Here is a 23,176-nt window from a genome sequence, read left to right as displayed (position 1 = left end):
TCGGGGAGGGGGGCGCTCAGCCCGTCCCCAGGGACCGCTGGAGGCTCTGCCCGGAGCAGCCAGCGACACCGACACGGCTGCGTCCCCGGCCAGCTGCCGCTCGGCCCCGGCCCCCCGGCCCCCGGGACAGGCCCCGCGTCCCCCCGGCCCGCGGGACAGGGACAGGCCCCGGCCCCCGCCCCGGGACAGCCCCCGGGATAGGGACAGGCCTCGCGCCCCCAGCCCCCGGGACGGGACAGGCCCGGCCCAGACTGGGCCACGCTTCCCCCTCCCCCCGCCACGGGAACCGGCCCCGCCCCTATCCGCGGGGCTCGGCCGGCGGAGCCGCGCTCAATATCAACCGGCCCCTCGGGCAGCGGAAGGGGGGGGCGGGCGGGCGCTGAGTGACAGCGCGTTTGACCAATGGTCCAGGGCCCACGTGCGGCGCGTGCCCTATGGCGGCCGGGGACGTGTCCGGTGGGGGGGGCGGGGCGCAGCCCGGGCATCGCGCGCGCGCGCGCGCGCCGCCGCCGGCCCCCGCCGCCGCCGTGACAGTTGGTGCCCGCCTCCCTCCGCGCCGGGCCGCGAGGTGCCGCCGCCGCCGGGGCCATGCGCGCGCCGCGGGCTGGGCGCCCCCGCGCTCCGGGAGGGCCGCGGCGCTGATGCCGGAGGGGCGGCCCCGGGGCGTCTCCTCCCCCTTCCGGGCTCGGTCTGGCCGCCGCCGCCTGGGGCGAGCGGGGAGCGCGGCGCCCGCGATGAGCTAGGGGCGGGCCGAGCCGAGCCGAGCCGAGCGGCAGGCCCCGCTTCCGCCCCCCGCCCCGGGACCATGCGGCTCCGCATCTACAAGCGCAAGGTGCTGCTGCTGCTGGCGCTGCTGGTGGCCGCCTGCGGCCTGGCGCTCTGGGGCAGCCACGGCCGCCCGCGCAAGCCCGAGCCCGGCGAGCCGCCCGCGCCCCGCGCCGCCAGCCGGCCGGCCGAGCTCGCCGCCTCCGCCGCCGGCCGCCGGGCCGCCAACGCCTCGGCGCCGCCGCCGCCGCCCAGGGCCGAGCCGGCCAACGGGACGCTGGGCTACCGCTCGCTCTTCTACCAGCTCAACTTCGACCAGCCCGTGCGCAACCTGGCGCGCTCCCCGCGCCGCCCGCCCGGCGGGCTGGAGCTGGTGCTGGTGGTGCAGGTGCACGAGCGGGCCGAGCACCTGCGGCTGCTGCTGGACTCGCTGCGCCGGGCCCCGGGCGTGGAGCGCGCGCTGCTGGTGCTGAGCCACGACCTGTGGTCGGAGGAGCTGAACCGGCTGGCGGCGCAGGTGGAGTTCTGCCAGGTGCTGCAGATCTTCTTCCCCTTCAGCAGCCAGCTCTACCCGCGCGAGTTCCCCGGCCACGACCCCCGCGACTGCCCGCGCGACCTGGACCGGCGGGCGGCGCGGCGCCTGGGCTGCATCAACGCCGAGTTCCCGGACTCCTTCGGCCACTACCGCGAGGCCAAGTTCTCGCAGACCAAGCACCACTGGTGGTGGAAGCTGCACTTCGTGTGGGAGCGGCTCCGGGCGCTGCGGGAGCACACGGGGCTGGTGCTCTTCCTGGAGGAGGATCACTACCTGGCCCCCGACTTCTACCACGTCCTCAAGCAGCTGTGGGCGCTGAAGCAGCGGGAGTGCCCGGAGTGCCAGGTCCTCTCCCTTGGCAGCTACAACGTCGTGCGGGGTGGCTTCTCCGGCAGAGCCGACAAGGTGGAGATGAAGACGTGGAAGTCCACCGAGCACAACATGGGCATGGCCTTCAGCAGAGACACGTACCAGCAACTGATCGAGTGCACGGATGCCTTCTGCACGTACGACGACTACAACTGGGACTGGACGCTGCAGCATTTGACTGTCTCTTGTCTTCCAAAGTTCTGGAAAGTGCTAGTACCCGAAATCCCCAGGGTTTTTCATACAGGGGACTGTGGCATGCACCACAAGAAATCCTGCAGACCCTCCACCCAGAGTGCCAAAATCGACTCGCTCTTAAGCAGCAACCAACAGTTCCTGTTTCCTGAAACAATGAGTGTCAGTAAAAGGTACTCCATGGCACCTCTCTCCCCTCACGTGAAAAACGGAGGGTGGGGAGATATTCGAGACCATGAACTCTGTAAAAGTTATCGCAGACTGCAGTGAAAATCAAACTCTCAAATAGCCTCTCTTGTGAATTATTCCATACTGTCTTATGGACAAAAGTGTATAAAAGGGTTTCTGCTTTAAGATGAATAAACATTCTTGTAAAAGGTGTCTAAAAATAGTAATCTTTCATGTTTCCCAGTTAGATTTTTTTAAATGGGACAGACTCTACTGCTGAGATCAGCTGGAAATCAAAATTTAAGCCCACATACAGAAAGTAGCCATTATGCTGTGCTTACTGACAAGGATAAACAACATTAAAATGCATCTTCTCTATTACATTGTAGGGCTTTTCACTTTCAGACTCTCAAACTCCATGTAAAATACATTTTGAAATGAGCAAATCCATGATACTCAAAGTACTGAGAAGAGTAAGGGTGGAATGGAATAAGCTTGACTGAACTCTAGTCAGTTTGCAGTCCAGCAGCCCTGTACTGTTTTAAATAACTACTTATTGTTTAAATTCAGTGACAGAGTAAAATCATTCAGCATTCCACAAGCTTGTACTATTTTATTAGGCTTGCTTGAGATTTAGTGCATATCTGCAAGAGCATTCTCTTATTTGCTATGTATTTGATTATATGAAGAGGGACAAATCATTGCTCAGTTTAATGTAGAAATATACTTTTTTTTTTAGTTCTGCCAAAATAAAATTCACATTTGTAATACCATGAAAGTCCTTGATTCTGCAAAACCATTAGTTTAGTTTAAATCTTTCCTGCTGTGACAAAATTCAGTTTTCCTAATACAAAAGGGGTTTAAACGTACACCAAATGTCATCATTACCCATTCAAAGAGCGTACATCTAACTTCATTAAAAAAATCAGTAATTGAGTTAAAATAGAGTAACACAATATTAACCTCCTTCGGCAGAAAGTAATCACAACACTTAGCTTTCAAATTAGTCAGCCATATAAAAAGAATAAACGTACTGTTTAATGAAAACATATATTGAACCGGAACTGAAAGCCAGAAACAATACGAAACAATGCCATTTGTTAAAGTGAAACATTTGTCTGTTCTAACTGTAGTGATGCATTTTTTTTTTTTAAAATGTCACCATTGAAGTACAACAAACTTGTCAATACTAGTTAAAGAAGTTTTGTGGAATAGACTTAAAACAGATTTCACTGAACGACTTAGACAAAGTATAGAGGGGGAATGTACGTGACAGCTGGAATGCAGTCACTCTCTAAACATCAGCTAGTCCCCATAAACCATATCAAATACATACAAACCAAGGTTTTAAAAATGGGGTGACATGAATTATTCTAAAAGTACTTTCATGTAGCTAGATGACTTACAGACATTAATTAAAAAAAAGTGATTGGATAAATTTGTTACATTCAGCCTGAAGAAAACTCTACTGCACTTGTATTAGGATAAGAGAGGGTCAGTGGCCTTTTGTTCCTGTCTAAAAATAATTATTGCTCAATGAAACTGGTTAACTTGTGTGCTGATAGAGGAGACGTAACTTTCAACAAAACTCTGTTCTTAATTTTCTCTCCTACTTTATGGTATGTGAATAAATTGCTTAAATGTATTCACTGGAGAGGAAACAAAACAACTTATGAAGCCATCTCAATATGTGGATGTTTATTACTTTTTAAAAAATAGAATGTATGCCAAAACAAATTGTTCTCCTGAGTAATTTAACTGTCAAACTTTAGAGTTAGATAAGGTGGGTGAGGTAATATCTTTTACTGAACCAACTTCCTGTTGGTGAGAGAGAGAGAGAGCGCACGAAGCTTTGCTGCTTGTGCAGAGCTGTTCTTCAGATTTTATTTGAAGAGGAGCTTGGTGTAAGTCTCTCACCAACAGGAAGTTGGTCCAATAAAAGTTATTATCTTACCCACCTTGTCTCTAATATCCTGGAACCAACACAGTATATACATTTTAAAGTTGTCACAAGCAATAAAATTCAGTACTTGCTCTGTTAAGTATATGCAGCCCCAAGAAGTACTTGTGGTTGGCACAGCTACGTAAACAACCTAACTGTGGGAGATTTGAACTGTAAATCAAATTTAACCTCATTTTGTTCAGAAGTACATTTTCTTCAGTATGTACAACGGTTTGTAAAGGAATGGGTGGTTGTTTTTTTGAAAGTGACAGAAAAGGGATCTGAAAGTTTGATATCAAAGCTCAGAAGTGTTCTTGCTTGTTGTTGCACTTCCACTGCTATGCAATCCGACGTGCAGCACATTTAAACCACAGGAAACTTATTTTGAGTGGTAAGAATAATTTAGATGAATTGACTCCATACTAGAAGATGACTATACATGAATAAATGCAGAGATGTTGGGAAATGCAGGGTTTGATGCACTGGATAACAAGGAAACAAATTAGTTAAATGGTGTATTTGGATACTGTGTATCTGAAGGAAAGTAGTAGGCTAAGATAGCAGTATAAACATTTATTTTAAGGAGACTAATTAAACAGTGGGCCTCTCCATGGAATGAAAAATTTTATTTGCCAAAAAACCCTACAATCATCACAAAATGAATATTGGCAAATATTTACTTCAAATGATGGGTATTGTTTGTCATTAAGTTGAACAAAGATAGCAAATCTGGAGAGAAGCATTGCAAAAACACAGTAGATAAACATATATAAGAACTTTATTACATTAGAGAGATTACACAACTAATCAAGATCCAAGTCCTTGAAGGGAAAGTAGTCCACTGTTGCTGTTTATATGTTTTAATTTCTACTCAATTGAACATTTCTTATGAAAATATTTTTATTTTAAAGAAAGTTAAAACTGTAAAAAAATCAAAATTAACATAAATTGACTTGTAAACAAAACAATTAAATTGGTTCCTCTTATTGAAGTTGTCAGACTCAAGTTCAGATTTCTGCTTTCCGTGCAATGATTTAGATGCCAAAAAACAGAAGCCTGAACTGCAGATAATAAACTGACCATTACAATTAAAATCCTAACTGACATAACTTAATCCAATTCATACAACAAAGAATTTTGAAAAATTAATGCACCGTGTGTTGTATGATCTCTAACAATTTGCACACTTCCATCTTGCATATTCATTTCATTTATAATTGGAGAAACTGGTCTACAGTTCAAATGGTGCTGGTTCTCTTCTGCTGGCTCTGAAGACAGGACTTCTTCATCCCTTCTTATTTTTGCCTGCTCTTTCAAATGAAGTAATTCTTGCTTTTCACAGTCCAAGGATGTGGCACTTTTGCCTGTTGTGAAAGCAAGTTCTAACTGTGGTTCATTTATCTGAGATTTCCCAGAAATTGCTAAACTAGTGTCAATAGGTTCAACTTGCAAACAATGGCCTGAACTACAATCTACTACTCCTATTGTTTTAGCAGTTGTAAAAGATCCAGTAGTAATGTCAGTTTCCATACCATGTTCTCCAGCTGTGTCAGCTGCAATATGGTTAGCTTCTATATTTGTTTTTAAATAGTTTCTGTTCTCTTTTTCAACTTGATCTCTTCCTGAATTGTTAATTCTTTGTTCTTTTTCACCAAGTTCACAATGTTTAACCTCCTGTGACTGTTGAGGAAAAAAAGCAGGAAATTAATTGTACTTTGATACCCTAACACTTAATGTTGACTGAACACACAAAAATACGATCAATGGCAGGCCCTAGACACTGAATAACTCAGGATGCATTTATTTCTATGAGATCTACAATCTGTGTTAATCTGTGCTTTCAGAAAGCTAAATCAGACCTGTGCTGAGGGTTTCCCAATACTGTAATCAAAATGCATGTGGGAGTGTATTATATTCTTTCCACAGCAGAGTAAAACCTTATAGTGGGAAAGAGCTGCTGGATAGCTGCCCATTGGTAATGATGTACAACAGTTAATAGTGGAAGAAAAAGCAAATGATTGCAGTTGGGTTATTACACACAGCCTTGCATAAATCCATGGCTGCAAAATTGGCCCCAGAATATAAACTTTCATTTGAGGAAATGTTCCTAGCCTGTAGGGCTGTGAAAACTATGTCCCTGTTACATGTGGAAAGTTTAACTAATGCAGTGTTGTCTTCTTGAGTGTGCATAAAACAATGTCAGAGAACTGTTCTTGTTCATCTCACTAAGGTGAGCACTCTGAAACAGATGACTGAATACCACAGATCCACACTCACTTTTTTGCTGTTGGTTATTTCAGCAGAAGCTTTTACATAGTGTGTATTCATTGTTAATAAATAGGGTGTGGCTGGCTGTGGTGGAGTGACTTAATGTTGACAAAGGCAGCTGCCTAGCTCCGGGAACTAGCAATTTCAAGATTTGTTACCCTTCCAAATCTTCTCTAGTCTACTCCCCACCCCCCAGATGAGTTACTGTCACCGTGTGAACAAGAAAGTAAGAGAAGATTCATTCCCTTAGCAGTGACGAAAGCTTCACCCACCTCTTGGGTACTAATACCCCAAACTACCTTCCCTCTCTCCCTCACTTCCTTGGTGCCAAAAGCCAAATCTGTTTATCCCAGCGGTTCTCAAACTGGGTCGGGACCCCATTTTAATGGGGTCGCCAGGGCTGGTGTTAGACTTGCTGGGGCCCGGGGCTGAAGCTTGGCCCGAGGGCTTCAGCCCTGGGCGGTGGGGCTCAGGTTACAGGCCCCTCATGTGGGGTGAAGCCCTTGGGCTTTGGCCTCCCTGCCTGGGGTGGTAGGGCTCAGGCTTTGTGCTCCTTCCCCCACTCCTCAATGGCAGGGCTTGGGCTTTGGCCTCCCTGCCTGCAGCGGTGAGGGTTGGGCTTTGGCTTTGGTCCCTCTGCCTGCAGCAGCGGGGCTTGGGCAGGCTCAGGCTTTGGTCCCCCCTCCTGGGGTCATGTAGTAATTTTTGTTGTCAGAAGGGGGGGTGCAGTGCAGTTTGAGAACCCCTGGTTTATTCAGTGTCCAAAATCTCCAGCTTTCCTCCAAAGACTTCTACAATGCACTCATAGATTAGAAATGCAGTGATATATTGACAGGTTTCAGAGTCTGTATTCGCAAAAAGAAAAGGAGGACTTGTGGCACCTTAGAGACTAACCAATTTATTTGAGCATAAGCTTTCGTGAGCTACAGCTCACTTCATCGGATGCATACTGTGGAAACTGCAGAAGACATTATATACACAGAGACCATGAAACGATACCTCCTCCCACCCCACTCTCCGGCTGGTAATAGTGATATATTGGAACTTCACAACTCTGCTGCATGCTGAAAACTAAGGGTGGAGTAAAATTGAAAAACTATAAAGCCAAATTGTTGAAATTAATAGTAGGTTAAGGGATTACTATAGTGACTATTTATTTAATTAAAACCTTATTATTGACATTACTTGAAGCTGCCACAAATGACAATTCAATATCGTTCATCAGGGAGCCTTGCGACAGAATTTAGGCCCACTGTACCACTGTGGAGTTATCTATTGTTAGACACAAACAAACTGAATGTGCAAAAGGCTATATCTTATTTTGAGATCTGCACAAAACATGCATCTTAAACTATGGCTAAATATTGAATAAATTACAAAAGTGAGGGACAAAATATTTAACATGACTAATTTGGAACAATGCAAAAATATGTAAATGCAAATGAGGACACCACAATGTGATGCGAAGTGAAATCTGGAAAAATTCTCATAGTTTAACCATAGTTAACTGAAAGAAGAGTGAACTGAAGTAACAGCGGAGCAACTAGCCCTGAAGTAAGTTCTTTACTCAGCTACTTCAGTATCAAAGTCCAAATTCCACTTCTGAACTTTGGTTTTTGGATTAAAGAAAAGGAGTACTTGTGGCACCTTAGAGACTAACCAATTTATTTGAGCATAAGCTTTCGTGAGCTACAGCTCACTTCATCAGATGCATACTGTGGAAACTGCAGAAGACATTATATATATAATACTATATATAATATTATAATATAACAACAACATAATAAGACATATGTCTTCTGCAGTTTCCACAGTATGCATCCGATGAAGTGAGCTGTAGCTCACGAAAGCTTATGCTCAAATAAATTGGTTAGTCTCTAAGGTGCCACAAGTACTCCTTTTCTTTTTGCGAATACAGACTAACACGGCTGTTACTCTGAAACCGGTTTTTGGATTAGCATTTAAGTGTTGGCTAGAGCTGCAACATACAGTTGTAGATGGGACCTAAACAGACCCTGTCAACTTGAAACGTAATGTAATGGGTTTCAAAAAGAGAGAAGTTTCAGGTGCTATGCCTTCCCAAATCCCCATCAGTTTTGGTAGTTTTACCATCACATTTTGCTATCTTAAAAACGTTGTGCTCTCTATTACTCTGAAAATTTCATACAAACAAGAGAGGAAACATTCACTAGAGACGGGAAACAGTGAAAGTTACTATGGACAAAGTTAAACTGAAAAAGCAGAGAAAGCTTTTTCCAAACTTGTTCAGTTATTGTAAAGGGTTCAGATGTAATTAATTTTGGGGGAGGGGGGGTTATAAATGTGGCTGTACCTCCGTGTATTTAGACAATGAAGGGGGCAGAAAGGATAGTTTTCTGGGTAAGGCAGGAGACAAGGAGCAAGGAGAGTTTGATTTCCTGTGGCTGACACTGCCATGTAGTTTTTGTAGGACTTCTGGCAAGTTACTTATCCTATGTACCACAGTTTTGTGTTTGATAAAATGGAGATAATGCTTAAGCTTACTATACCCCTCAGATACCCTGTGAACTAATGGAAAAACTGAGGGAGGAGAGTCAGTTAGCTGACACCACATGAATGGCAGTGGTAGGATTAGAATTCATGAAGTCCTGCCTCCCAGTCCCATGTTAATCCTCTAGTCACACTGCTCTTCTGTAGACGAGAGCCCTGTACTCTCACAAGTATGCCCTAACTGACACAGAAAACTCACAAGATTCAAAGATTTAGCTCAGCTCAAATAGAAGAAGTTGAGATTTTTATCCAGACAAACTTTCCAAGGTACCCTCTCTACCTTCCCAACAGTCCCACTGCTCCTCTTTGTTGTGACCTCCCTGTCCATTTCAGCATAGTCCATCCTCATTGCAATCCCCAAAACAACGAGTTTTCTGTCCTCTCCCTAAGCCTCCCGTCTGTGACCCCCACATTCCAAAGTATAAATTTTGGGCCTTCTGTCTTGAGCCGCATCTATAAGCATGAAAGATTTTAAATCAGAGGTACCTCAACCCAATGGAGTATGCCAGTGGTTCTCAACTTTTCCAGACTACTGTACACCTTTCAGGACTCTGATTTATCTTAAGTACCCCAAAGTTTCACCTCACTTAAAAACTACTTGCTTACAAAATCAGACATAAAAATACAAAATACAGCACACTATTACTGAACAATTGCTTACTTTCTCATTTTTGCCATATAATTATAAATAGGCATATAAATATTGTACTTACATTTCAATGTATAGCATATAGAGCAGTATAAACAAGTCAACGTATGAAATTTTAGTTTGTACTGACTTCTCTAGCGCTTTTTATGTAGACTGTTGTAAAACTAGGCAAATATCTCGGTGAGTTGATGTACCCCTTGGAAGACCCATGTACCCCCAGGCCAGGGGGTACATCAACTCATCTAGATATTGGTTGAGAACCACTGAAGTACTGTACACTATATCCACAGGGTTCCAAAACTTTACTCAAAATTGTGTATATGGAGGGACATGGACTCTTCACTTATTCATATTGAGCACATCCTTAAAGAAGAGTTGGAGAGTTAGGTCTTGTCTACACTGCAGAGTTTTGTCAACAGAAGTTATGCCGCTTTAATTACCCACTGTTGCATATCCACACTATGCTCCTTGTGTTGGCAGAGCCCATCCACACTAGCAGCTCTTGCATTGACACACAGAGCAGTGCACTGTGGGTAGCTATCCCACTGTGCAATTGGTTGCATGGTGCTTTGGGAAGGGTTTGCAATGCCTCATGGGGTAAGTACAGTGTCACATGGTGCAGGTTTCTCAATCCCATTGTTCCCTGGGCATCCCACTAGATTGCCAGCTGTTTTTCACCTGAAGTGTATGTGGAGGAGGAAGAGGTGTGTGTGTGTGTGAGAGTGCGTGTGTTGGGGAGGAGTGTGATGGCATGCTGTCTCTATGTTCAGACAGCAGCCTGAGCAATCAATCCACAACAGTCTCTCTTGCTCCCCCCTCCCCCACGGCAGCAGCCTGCTTTGCCTACCTGCAGTTCTGCAATTCCCTTGAGCTCTCTCTCCCACAGCCTCCTCAACAGCTGGGTGAGCTCTCCAGGGCGAGGAATGTCAAAGCTTCCTGGAGCCTTGAAAGGGGAGAGGCGCATGCCTGCAGGGCAGCCAAGTTGAAAACAGCGAGCAGAGCCAAGCTGTCACAGCAGTCATAATGTGTGATACTTGGGGAGGCCAATTATGTCGACATAATGATGCAAATTTGCATAATGCAAAAAGCCCTATGTCTCTCATCGAGGTGGTTTTTTGTCACCAAAAAACAGAAGAGTTTTGTCACCAAAAGTGGCTTCGCAGTGTGTACACTTCTGCTGTTTGCCACCAAAACTCTGCAGTGTTGACAAGGCCTCAGACTGGTTCTATTCCAATCACGTCCCTACCCCTGGTTTTTCTGGAGCGTGTAGACTCCAGCACAGCCAAGTGGCTGTGAACTGGAAGCACTTTCTGGGTATCTGTATCCCCTGAACACTACTGAGGTAGAAATCTGAGACTATTTTTGTTTTAATATGAAGGAGGGATTTAACATATAGGTATTTATACATGAGACAACACAATGTTTCACTGTCATCCCAATAAAACTGTTGCCAAGCCAGAACTGTATGTAGTTCCACTTCACCATTCAAGTTAAATTAAATGGAGTTTAAAGTAAATCGGCCTTTCCAAAAACTCATGTTTACACTTGCAAACATCACTTCCTATACATGATTTTCAGTAGTATCCAAACAAAGCAGGAATGACTCCATTTGAGGGAGGTTTCACACACTATTCTTGTTTAACTATAGAAGTGCCATGTATGATTGCTTAGCAGATCCTTACCTTTAATCTGATTTGACTTTTGACCTCCGTAACATCAAGTACTTCAATTAATGGTTGGCTTTCCAGTGTTGTCTGTTTGAGGAATGAAGGGCACAAGACACTATCCAGAAATTCATCAACATTTTCTTCACTGACAAACAACCTTTCCTAAAGGCAAAAGAAACAAAGTTACGTTTACATAATGTGAAAGGAACATGTATCAGTGCTTTTGTACTCAGCACCCCACTAAATATATACATACACATAAAATTCTGATTCTGAATGTGCAGCTGAGACACACACATTGCTTATGAAAAAAGTATCTGTTTAAATCTCTGGTTTAATTAATTTTCAGTAAGACATTCAGAAGTAGTGAGAGATGAACATGAAGAAAATGGTTTAAATGATTTCTGTACAAAATATGGGTCTGACTCACACAAGAGGCAATGGTTTAAAGGGAGACATGTTTTCTACATGTAATGTGTTTAAGTTTCCATTTGAGGAACGATTACAATGAAAAAAATGTTTCAATTGCCCTCCCTTCTCTTTTGATATTCGATTAAAAAAAGTTCTGGATCTTTGGGTTTGCTTAATTACCTTCCCTTAAGAAAAATACAAACATCTGATTAGTTTGTAATTCCAGCTCATTTAGTCATCAGATTTCAAGACTAGGCTTTCTAGAGCGGAGAGTATGAAATATATATATGACAACATCCATTTCAGATCTGTGTAACAAACTTGTCTCTTTAGATCTTCATTCAGGTATGAGTAAATACAAGTGGAATGGAATGAAATGCAGTTTACAGTTAAATAAGATACTCCAGGGTATATTTTTAGGGCTATTCAGATGTGGTTCAGGTACACTGTGAAGCATGTTGCTACTCATCTTATGACTCAAACCAGCTGTGGATATTAATAGTCCAAAAAATACAACCAGGAATATCTTGTTGTTTAAAAAAAGACAATAATACTTTATAGATTTATTAATCTGTTTCTTTTTCTATTTAACAATAAATTCTTCCATTATGTAAAATAGTTGGAAAAAGGTTAAACCCCTTTTTCCAGGATTCTCAATTACTCGGATTGTTTTAATATACACACTTTTAAATCCCTCATTCCTTTTTACTCCCTCATTTCATCAACCTAATAAGAGCTGGAATACCAGAAAAGTACAGCCACCAGGGAAGTCCTGTTGATGTTAGATGCAATGAGGCAATTTTAAATATTTTCAGCTCTCTCATCCCAACTGTGTCTGGACTCTCAAAGATATAATTCCGATCACTAAAAGAAACTATAATTGGGAGCATGAAATAGTTCCATAGTCATACAATATTAAATGAAAATTTGGAGATCATGTGTATACTGCCAATTTACAAAGTATAGAATTAAACCCATTTTCTGCCCGAAGAGTTTACAATCCAAGAAACGTACACAGACAGCAGGACAGAAAGGAAGGGTGCAGAGAGATTATTCATGAACAGAATACAGTAGGGGGCTTGTTTACACTAGCAGCATCCACCACTAATGGTAGTAATGGTGACTGCATTTTGTAGAAAGGACTTAGCCATTGATATCCCTGTTATGCTCCTGTACCAGACGTGGACTAACTACCCAGCTTGCTTCTCAGCGAGACGAACACATCTAGTGCGTATCATAAGATCCTTTAATGCTTTGCCAGCTATGACTGAGGTTAGCTTAAAGATGGTATTTCACACAGTGCCACCAAGTGGCAGAACAGTATAATAAACTTTAGCATTCTGTTATATCTCCCCCTTTAAGTTCTACATTCCTATCATTTACAGTATTTATGCTATCACACTGTCTTTGTCTGTTAAAGAAAAGGAGTACTTGTGGTACCTTAGAGACTAACCAATTTATTTGAGCATGAGCTTTCGTGAGCTACAGCTCACTTCATCGGATGCATTCAGATGAAAGCTTATGCTCAAATAAATTGGTTAGTCTCTAAGGTACCACAAGTACTCCTTTTTTTTTGCAAATACAGACTAACACGGCTGCTACTCTGAAATTTGTCTGATAAGTGTCTCTGAATGGTATTGGTTTTCTAATTACATGACCTAGTTGCATAAGAACTTGTTCATTTGGCTGTCCGTTAGTTACAATGACTGGCTGTCTGGAATCCTTGAGTCGTTGTCATCTTGTACTGCATCTGCCATCTGTAGAGTTTGCTCTGTTGATTGATTGTGCTGAGGAACAAACTGTAGACGTCAATGGTTTCTGTTGAACTCTCCTCTTGATCACATACAATCTGAGTGCTGAATTATAGAATCATAGGACTGGAAGGGACCTCGAGAGGTCACCTAGTCCAGTCCCATAATGCACCTATCAATTAAAGGTTTTTCAGAAATCAGTTTGCTTTATATGAGAGGGAAACCTATTATTATTTGTAATGTAGTTTAGGGAAGAGATTATTTCAAAACCAAGCAATGAATCTGTTCTGTTCTCTTTTTTTCCTTCCTGTGACCTGCCAAAAACTTGGTAAGTGTCTCGAAATCTTCAGTACAGAATTAATTGACCCCAAAATAAAACATTCACAGGAGTAATCTTGAAAGTCTTAGTTTCTAGCATCGTCTTATAATAAGTAACCTAGCCCCAATCACAATATATTAACTCTTTTTTAGACAGGAAAAAGAGTACTCTACAGAACCTGCAAACAACTATATAGACAAAGACAAAATTTTCAACACTTGTAGTCACATTCAAAATTGCTTTGAAATAATAGGAAAAGTTTTGTCCAGCACTAAAGACAGACAGGCTACCACTACTTTCATAAATGACATCAGTAAGATCCACCAGCTTTGTTTTGGTTTGCAGGGAAGCAGATTTTGTGGGTGCACTGTGCCATCCCCTCAGCTCTCATGGACAGCTTTATTCTTGGAAGTTGGAAAGGGCTTTAAATATACATGAACCCTGCACTTCAGAACACAGCCCTCTGGGTTCATATATAGTGGGTTACCACACTTGTATCCATAATGCAGCCCTGATTTTGGAAAGGTTGATAATTTTAAGTGTCAGAAGAAATTTTTATAAAAGAAAAAAATGGTATTTTTAAAGATATTGTGAGATTGACTACTTTTAGGGACTGTCAGCCTTGAGAGTCCCTTTAAAAAAATTTTTAAAATGACAGACTATATAAAAAGTTCCCATGGCCTCTCTTGTCAACATCTCTGTGACATAGACAACTGTGGAGGACATTTACCTTTAACAAAATAGGATTTTCCCTATAATGTGCCTTATCACCAAAAAAGAGCATAGGAGTTTAGATGTTAGAAAATACGACATTTCTAAAGTACATATCTACACATGTGCTTAAGATAATACTAGGTAGAAGTTACAGCTGTTACAGCATTATATACAGAATTATTACGAAGGGGCCAGTCAGATTCTCAGCATTATAACAAGGAAGCATTAACATATGCAGTTAGGTAAGACTATACATTTCACGAGTCCAACTCTTACAAAACTAATATAAGCATATGAGGAGAAAGGAAAAAACAATGCTTGCTTTATCTTAGATTGTCAATTCATGAGGAGGTCCAGCTGTGTAGGATAACAGTCAATCCACTGTCGTTTGGGTATACTTGGTTGCACACAGATCTAAAATGTACTCCACAGGCGTGTCAATGTTGATGCAAGGGTCCAAGAGAGCTCTCCTATCCTTTCAGACATATGCCTTAATTAACTTCTCACAAACAATAAAACTTGTAATTATCTACTATAAGAGCGAACCATGAACTAACACAGCATGTCTAACATTACTTAGAAAATGGGGTGTATTACCATTCTCTGTAACCAGTCCACAGGCCCAAGTTTAATTTACTTCCCATTATGGTAAAGTATGACTGTTCTTATTTAAGATTAAGAAGAGGACATTATTGTGACCACAACTCATGAGCTGAAGTCCCAACACACATCATAAGCAGGTTTGTTTGATCTTGGGTTTTTTGGTACAGAGGATTGTGTCCTTCAGTGATGAAAGAGTACCAGATAGTGTAGTAATGAAAAAAGTATATTTGGAAAAGTTAAATATTTTTCCAGCACCACTACATCCCATAAACACTGGGCTCAATCAAAGATAAGAGTAAGGGGATTATTCCATGTACAGGTGATAATATACATAACCCACAAAAGGAGGTAGCACAATTCTCTATGTAATCTTATTCCTAGTATGTTATGGAATAAACCTAATGCCAATGTCTAAAGGGCGGTCAGCCTTTAGGATTTTAAGTATTCAGTAACTTTTCCTCCAAAGATGATGATTTTAGAGCACAATCACCAATGATAAAAGTATATACCCCTATGAGCATAGCCTCCTCAGCACTCTGAGGAATACCTGATGTCTCTTACACTTAACCTGGAGGAAGTTAAATACATTTCAGTTAGTACTTTAACTAACATTTCTCTAATTAAATAAAATAAGGCACTTTTGCCCCCAAAAGCTGCAGGTGGTTGGTCTACCTAAATTAACTGCCTCTCTGAGTCTGCTTCCCATTTCTGAATATAGTTTAAACTACTGTTACAAAATAGTCTATTGACAGCAGAATATATTCTTGATTCACCCAACAAGATCAAAACCTGCTTTCTATTTCTGTTAAGAATTAAGTATTTCATTTCATAGGCTGAATGTCAAGAGGCAAGCTAGCCCTTTAAGAGGGGGGTCAGGATTTTCCACTTGCCCTGTTCCTGGGTTAGCCTAGGACCACAGCATTCTGGAGAATGTAGTCCAGTGTGAACACAGGAGATGTAGACTAGAATATAAGTAACAGTGGGAGAGATCAGGATCTGCTGTTGGGTAAATCTAGGCAAACAGCCTGGGAGGGGATTTTGGAAGAGGCCTTGAGGGACAGTACCCTAAATCAGAGCCCTGTATGGGAATATTTTTTTAATCCCACTCCCATCCCGCCCCACAATACCCACTCTCACCCGTTCCTGCATTGTTTCTTGCATTTTTATCCCATTACCACCCACAAAAACCTTAGATCCCGCAAATCCCACAGTGGAGACAGATTCCCCCACGCTACTAAAAAAACCTCAAACGGTTGGTTAATATATGTCTGAATTGTTTTTTTATATATCTCTTTCAAATTGCTGAAGTATATGGTTTTGAAAAGACAAGGAGTCTGTCTATATCTGACTTCTGGTGTGTGTGTGTTGGGGCCCATGAGACTGCAGACTCTGCAAAAACATCTGTATAACTAATGTCTCGAAATTTCTTGCTTAAACTTCTTGCTCAGTGGTTATTGGTGACACTTTGAGCATAAAAAGGGGAAGAGGTCTGAGTGATTTGGATCTGACCTTCTGGACATCTCTTGGAATCCCCAATGTCACGCGGATTGCTGGCCACTTGAACCTTGTCATTTGACCACTTGAGACACCTCCAGACTATTGTTTGGGGGCGCTCTAACCCTTTTGCATATTTGTGTGTGCTTGAGATCTAATAAAATAATAAGTTTGGATGAAAGCATTTTGAGTTTGTGCCAATATTTAATCAGATGGATGCGCTGTGTTCCCCTTTGATTTGTCCCTGACACCACCTCGCAAAGAGGACAGTTAGGGGGTAACACTGAACATCTACAGTTCCCTTTTACTTCAACTGGAACTACAAGTGCTCAGCACGTATGAAAATTGAAACCTAAATATTTAGTATGAATGTATGCCAGCCCAGAGACCCTAAAAGATCTGACCTCGTCTAACAAAGAAAAAGAAAAAAATATTACTCCCTGAACTATACTTCTTGAAAATAGTGGTACTATGTCAACTCAAAGACTGTGTCCTATCTTCTAGGTTTGAGACAATTCAGGTTTGCTAATGGGGACAACACCTGAAAGGAGTGCAATCCCTAGTCTCCAGTGTGGAGTAAGAGAATGTCAAGTATGGTATTACACAGTCATAAGAAGTTTTGTCAGCCTTTACTCCTACAAACATAATGCACTGTCAGAGGAGAAACTGACAGTTCAAAATGAATGGGTAAGTAAGGATGAAATCCCAATGACCCCAACCCACTACACGAATATGTCTGGGTGCTGAAAGTCCCCTTACAATAGAAATGTGTCAGCTCCCCAGGCTCTTCATTTCTGTACATTCCAAAAGAATCTCTTCTCACAGAGCACGTATGTATCCATGCTTGACTTACACTCTCCAGACCTTGTTTATAGGAAATGTGGCTCTGACTGACACAAAAGCATTTAAAGCAGAGGAAGACCAGAAGATTTGGCAGAGAACTAGAAGAGTTCTTTGCAGAATAGATTGAAAAACTATCAAAGGGCCAGAATAAGCAGAGCTCTGAAAGAGCAGAGAAAACATAGGGTATACAGGTGCTTATGTTTAAATATTAATGATCATTTCCCTGTTCCAGTAGGCATGGCTATCAGTATTGGTACACTTAGTCACCTTTGGCAAACGTCTTAGCTAAAAATCCAATAAACAGAATTAATTACTTCAATTTACCTTAATTTCTCAAATTCAGAAGTCTCATACCCCAAAAAAACTGTCTCTCAGAATAAATTAATTTTTAATCTACTACGTTAATGAACTGCTGATGGCCTATGATAAGTCCTAAACATCCTCTCCCCTACACACACACACATTTAGTAGTCCAAAATGAATGAGATTATCTAATTTCAAAATTTTAACTCAGAAAGGCATTTGACTATTTTGATTGGTTGATATCCTGAATAACCTTTTAGTGACCTTCCCCACATATACTCAGAAGGGGAGGGAAGGGGAGGGATAGCTCAGTGGTTTGAGCATTGGCCTGTTAAACCCGGGGTTGTGAGTTCAATCCTTGAGGGGGCCATATAGGGATTGGGGCAAAAATTGGGGAGGGATAGCTCAGTGGTTTGAGCATTGGTCTGGCCCAGGGATGTGAGTTCAATCCTTGAGGGGGCCATTTAGGGATCTGGGGAGTTGGGGATCAGTCCTGCTTTGAGCAGGGGGTTGGACTAGATGACCTCCTGAGGTCCTTTCCAACCCTGATATTCTATGATTCTAACTCCTAATGAATGCATGTACCAAACACCAACAGTCAGGTTCAACTGGTACATGAAAATTAAATCAGATAATCATTCACCTCATTACAAGCACATTATATTACATCAGAGTGTCCCAAACTGAGGTTCATTACCTCCACAAGAATCACAGAGGGGACTCATGGGAGGTCGTGCAAAAAATGTAATACTGTGCAACATTTTGGTGTTATCTGAGCACCCTACATAATGATTTGGCAAGTACTAGGATGCAAGAATGCGCAACAGGCTGCTAGAGTTTCTGGTAATACCTGCGTGCACGTGAATTTCATACAGAGAGTACACACCATGCTAAATAATTATGACAAAGGGAAAATACCCATGTGAAGCTGCACCAGGAGAATGCATGTCTAAGACTTTTCAGGAAACAGTCAAAGATTCCTATATTCTGTGACAGTGGTCTACTGAAATCTGCACAGATAGGGCCAATGCCATATCAGGTAAGAAAAGCTCTTAGTCACATGGATTAGAACATTGAGGATAATGCCTCATGGTTCCACTGATGTACATCAGAAGCTCTTGCTTTGAAGAAAATGCCCATGAATCTGTCCCAGGTAATTCACCACAACAGCTATAGTGAAGGGCCATCCAATGAATTCTCAACTTTTTACACTGCCCCGTAATGACATGGTTTCCTTTCACCAGCAACTTCTCCCACACTGATATAAGATGGCTTTCATGTAGGCATGCAAAATTAGAAGCCAGGTTTCAAAAAACTTGTCCCTTTCTACACTAACTGGGGGGAAAAAAGCAAAAATTAAGAAGTCCCAGAATCCCTGAAAGCGTCACACAATATTTTGCAATCCTCAGATTTTGGATCCGATGAAGTGAGCTGTAGCTCACGAAAGCTTATGCTCAAATAAATTGGTTAGTCTCTAAGGTGCCACAAGTACTCCTTTTCTTTTTGCAGATTTTGGAAAGAATTTTTCCATGCTCCAGGCCCTCAGCCCAGTGAATATATTGAAGACATTAGTCAGCTTTACAAAATGGGCATCTCACAATGTGTGTTCCAAGTTGTAAAGGATTTCATTGTTCTACAATATAGTGAAGTTGAACCCAAAACTCCATTCTCTTGGGTACTTATACATGGAAAGTTTGTTTTAAGTGCTCCATGTGCAGGAAAGTCCAGTTCTTTATCATGGAAATCTCTGTGAATGCTCTTCACTATTGAAGAAAACCAGTTTTGAGTATTTCCATATGTTGGAAACAGGTATTTTTAGAATACTACTGAGAAAACAAAGTCACGTTGAATGTCCATGGCACAGGGAATAAGGAAAAAATTAAGCGAGAAATCACATCTAGATTGCTCACATGACGTTACTGGAGCTCTAATTCAAGATGACAATCAATGGCTTTTTAACATTTAAAGCTGCTTTTTATGTTAACCTGCTTGTTTTAGCAATCTTATTTCAACAGTTATAGCAGTATATAGTTATCTTGAAATTGGTTGTGTATAGCAGTGGCTCTCAACCTTTCCAGACTACTGTACCCCTTTCAGGACTCTGATTTGTCTTGAGTACACCCCCCCCCCACCTCACTTAAAAACTACTTGCTTACAAAATCAGACATAAAAATAGAAAAGTGTCACAGCACACTATTACTGAAAAATTGCTTACTTTATTATTTTTACTATATAATTATAAAATAGATCAATCTGAATATAAATATTGTACTTACATTTCAGTATACAAATTATAGAGCAGTATAAACAAGTTATTGTCTGTATGAAATTTTAGTTTGTACTGACTTCGTTAAGTGTTTTGGTTTTTTATGTAGCTGGCTGTAAAACTAGGCAAATATCTAGATGAGTTGATGTACCCCCTTGAAGACCTCTGAGTATCCCTTGTTGAGAACCAGTGGTGTATACTATATTCACACACTTTCATTTAAAAATAATTGTATGTGTGCACACATACATACACTATTGTTCATGTGAATTTAGTGCTCGTGGAAGAGGACAGCTTGATAGCCCTGGAGATTAAAGCCAATTATTTAACCACAAAAGAGGTACAGCAAGGTTAGGCCTTGCTTCCCTCACACTGTTGTGCCTACCTGTCTTCACCCTTAGTTATTTAGGGCTTATTTGCCTTAGTTATTTAGGGCTGGTCTACACTGGCAATTTACAATGCTACAACTTTCTCGCTCAGCAGTGTGAAAAAACACCCCTGAGTGCTGCAAGTTTCAGCACTGCTAGCCTTTCCCCTTGTGGAGGTGTTTTTTTAGAGCACTGTGCCGTGACTACACAAAGCACATTAAAGCGCTGTCACAGCAGAGCTTTAACGTTGCCAGTGTAGACAAGCCCTTAGAGGGACCACCTCTGAGAGCAATAATAGTTTTTATTCCACCCCATTCAATGCTGGGCTTTTGCTAAGATTCTTAATAGTAGCAGTGATCTCTGCCATGTGAACGTCGGCCCACCGTCCATGAATCAGAATAGGGCCATCACAGGTACTGGTTCATTTTATAATAGGCCACTGAACAGCTGTCAGATGGTAATGGACTTGAAGGCACTACCCACCTGGTTTAAACCTGAACTAGTGGCCTAGAAGTGAAAAGCTTTATAGCCCATTAACTATCCCCTAAGTCAATCATCTTTTTTTTTTTAAACTAGATCAAGCTATGACCTGCCCCAAAGCACATCTAAATTTAAGCTTATTTTGGGATCGTTATATATTGGATGCCTCATTTTAGAGATAATTACCTGCAAAGTGTTGCTGTTTAAGCCGAAGTACATCTTCCCCCAAAGTCCACCACTCTCAGGAGATTTGGCTAGTCCTATTACAGCGTTGTTGGGGGAGACATTAATACCAGCCTCTGGGGGGGTCAGCTTGTTTTCAAGAGGAAACTGTAAGAGGAAGGAGTAGGAAGCAGCATCCTTGGAACTGAAACTGAGTCTATAGTGATTTGTGCCAACTTCCCCCTTCAAACTCTCTGGCTGGATGTTTGGCACCTGCAAGAGCAGGGTCAGAGATTCTTCGTCTTGGGTGCACTGGAAGGCGGGACAAACCGGAGCGGTCAAGGTGCTGGGGGCCGCAGGACGGTCTGGGTCGCCGCTGCAACTCATGGGGGGCTCTGCGCTGCGGCTCAGGCACTCGGTGGGCACGGCAGGGTACAGGCTGTTGCTGGGACAAGTGGGAAGATCTGTCCCGTTACTGGGTGCCAGGGAAGGATCCGCCTGGCTGCTGGTGGTGGTGCACGAGGTCAGATCCACGCTGTCGGGGCACACCGGTGTCACGGGAGGAGTCAGGCTGCTGGGGGCCCGGCCGCTACCGCCTGGCACACACGCTTGCTCAGTTGGCGGCAGCCCGAGCTCCTCCTCCTCCTCCCCGGCTGCAGGCCCTGCCTCTTCCCGCTGCTCCTGGCCCGGACCAAGGCCTACTGAGGAAGCCGGGCCGACTTCGGGCTCCTCCAGGCTCGCTCCGCCGGGCTCGGCAGGGGCCGCGACGCTCAGGACGGGCAGCGTGACCAGCAGCTGCCGCTTGGCCTTGTTGAAGGTGGCCTGCCCGCGGTTCTCGTCCACCGGGTAGGGCAGGCGGAGGCGGAGGCGGTAGGCGGGCCGCTGCGAGTCCAGGCGCAGCTCCCGCCCCCGGATCTCCAAGGCGGCCTGGCCGGCGGAGCTCAGCAGCGGCAGGTCGATGGTCACCACCAGCTCCCGGGGCACCGGGCTGGGCGCCGAGTCCCGGCAGCAGCGATAGTCCTGCAGGTCCACGTAGGAGCGGTGCCGCAGGCTCCAGCGGGGCGCGGTGGGGGCCGGGGGCCGAGCCCCGTCACCCGGCTGGGGGCCGGGCGGCGCGGCGGGGGCCGGCGGCGGCTGGGCGCTGCCGCCGGGGGCAGCGGGGTAGGAGTAGGGGGACGGGAAGGGCGGCAGCGGGGAGCCGGGCTCCTCGGCCCGCGGCGGCGGGGCGCCCCCTGGCAGCGGGGTGCGGATGACGGAGGCCTGCGGGACCCCCTTGTAGGCGGTGCCCCGCAGCGGGACGGCGTTGGCCCGGTCCAGCTGCACCCCGAAGCGGCTCTGCACCGCCTCCAGCGCCGTGTCGCTCACCATGCGCCTGAAGCGGGCGCTGCGGGCGGCCAGGCGCAGCGTCTCCGGGTGGAAGACCACGTCGTAGACCAGGCGCCGGCGGCCGGCGCGGCCCAGCTCCTCGCGGCCGGGGGCCAGGCTGTAGGGCAGGGCCCAGCGCTGGCCGCGGGGCTCGGCGCGGGCCTGGGGCCGGCCCAGCAGCGGGTCGCTGCAGACGTTGAGGTAGCAGCGCTGGGCGCCCCCCTGGCTGGTCCGCAGCACGTAGCCCGGCGCCGGGTGCACGAAGCGCACCTCCACCCCGCGCTCCCGCTCCAGCGCCGTCACCTCCGCCTCGTACCGCCGCTGCTGCTCCGGGTCGGCCAGCTCCGCCGCGTACTCCGCCAGCAGCGCCCGGAACCGCTCGTCCCGGAAGGCGCCCTTCAGCCGCTCCACCTCCTCGGCCGTGAGCTGCAGCTCCTCCAGGCCGGAGCGCCCCGCGGCCGCCATCGGCCTCGCCCGCTCACCCCGGCCGGACCCTCGCTGGTCTCCGTGGAAACAGCGCCAAACAAAATGGCGGCCCCGCCGCTCCGTCTGTTCCCGCCTCTAGGGGGCGCCGTGGCGCCAGCCGCGTACGCGGGTTCTATTCCGCCCCGAGCGGCTGCCGTGGGGCGCCCTTATTTCCCTCTGCCCGCTCAGCAGGCCCGCCGCCGGCTGGCGCAGGCCACCCTCCCCCCAGCCAGGCTGAGGTGCAGCCAGGGCATGGATGGGGGGCCATGCCTCCTGACTTTTTCTTGCTGCTTTGAGTGCACCCCATCTGAGTGCAGCTGCAGGACTGGTTCATTGGCACATAGCCTGGTGTGGCTCTCACCTTCCTGTCCAGCAGCCGCTAGGGCCCTGTTTGTATCCCTTAAAGACCCCCATGAATTATTCCATAGAATCATAGAATATCAGGGTTGGAAGGGACCTCAGGAGGGCACCTAGTCCAATCCCTGCTCAAAGCAGGACCAAGCCCAACTAAATCATCCCAGCCAGGGCTTTGTCAAGCCGGGCCTTAA

At 44.9% G+C, this 23,176-nt stretch overlaps 2 protein-coding genes across 2 annotated transcripts; one reads left to right on the top strand and one right to left on the bottom strand.

The window, feature by feature from the left end:
• Window positions 1-481: 481 nt before the first annotated feature.
• On the top strand, window positions 482-2,250 carry MGAT2 (alpha-1,6-mannosyl-glycoprotein 2-beta-N-acetylglucosaminyltransferase). The gene has a single exon (XM_073350224.2). It carries the CDS (start codon window positions 806-808, stop codon window positions 2,129-2,131), a length of 1,326 nt encoding a protein of 441 aa, XP_073206325.1. The 5' UTR covers window positions 482-805; the 3' UTR covers window positions 2,132-2,250.
• A 2,245-nt stretch (window positions 2,251-4,495) lies between these two features.
• Window positions 4,496-22,836, bottom strand: DNAAF2 (dynein axonemal assembly factor 2). The gene is made up of 3 exons (XM_073350223.2): window positions 20,823-22,836; window positions 11,100-11,246; window positions 4,496-5,651 (listed from the first exon to the last, which is right to left on the bottom strand). The coding sequence occupies exons 1-3, from the start codon at window positions 22,626-22,628 to the stop codon at window positions 5,082-5,084; spliced, it is 2,523 nt and encodes an 840-aa protein (XP_073206324.1). The 5' UTR covers window positions 22,629-22,836; the 3' UTR covers window positions 4,496-5,081.
• Between the last annotated feature and the right edge of the window lie 340 nt (window positions 22,837-23,176).

This window comes from Lepidochelys kempii, chromosome 6 (assembly GCF_965140285.1).
Source record: "Lepidochelys kempii isolate rLepKem1 chromosome 6, rLepKem1.hap1, whole genome shotgun sequence".
Lineage (NCBI taxonomy): Eukaryota > Metazoa > Chordata > Testudines > Cheloniidae > Lepidochelys > Lepidochelys kempii.
Note: the sequence above shows the minus strand (reverse complement) of the source record. Positions and strands in the feature narration are given on the sequence as shown.

Excerpts from the sequence above, each read along its gene's own strand:
- MGAT2 (XM_073350224.2), top strand. The coding sequence starts at position 806 with ATGCGGCTCCGCATCTACAAGCGCAAGGTGCTGCTGCTGCTGGCGCTG.
- DNAAF2 (XM_073350223.2), bottom strand. The coding sequence starts at position 22,628 with ATGGCGGCCGCGGGGCGCTCCGGCCTGGAGGAGCTGCAGCTCACGGCC. Across the intron at positions 11,247-20,822 it reads TAAACAGCAACACTTTGCAG|GAAAGGTTGTTTGTCAGTGA; the intron begins GTAATTATCTCT and ends TTTTGCCTTTAG. Across the intron at positions 5,652-11,099 it reads AAAGTCAAATCAGATTAAAG|TCACAGGAGGTTAAACATTG; the intron begins GTAAGGATCTGC and ends TTTCCTCAACAG.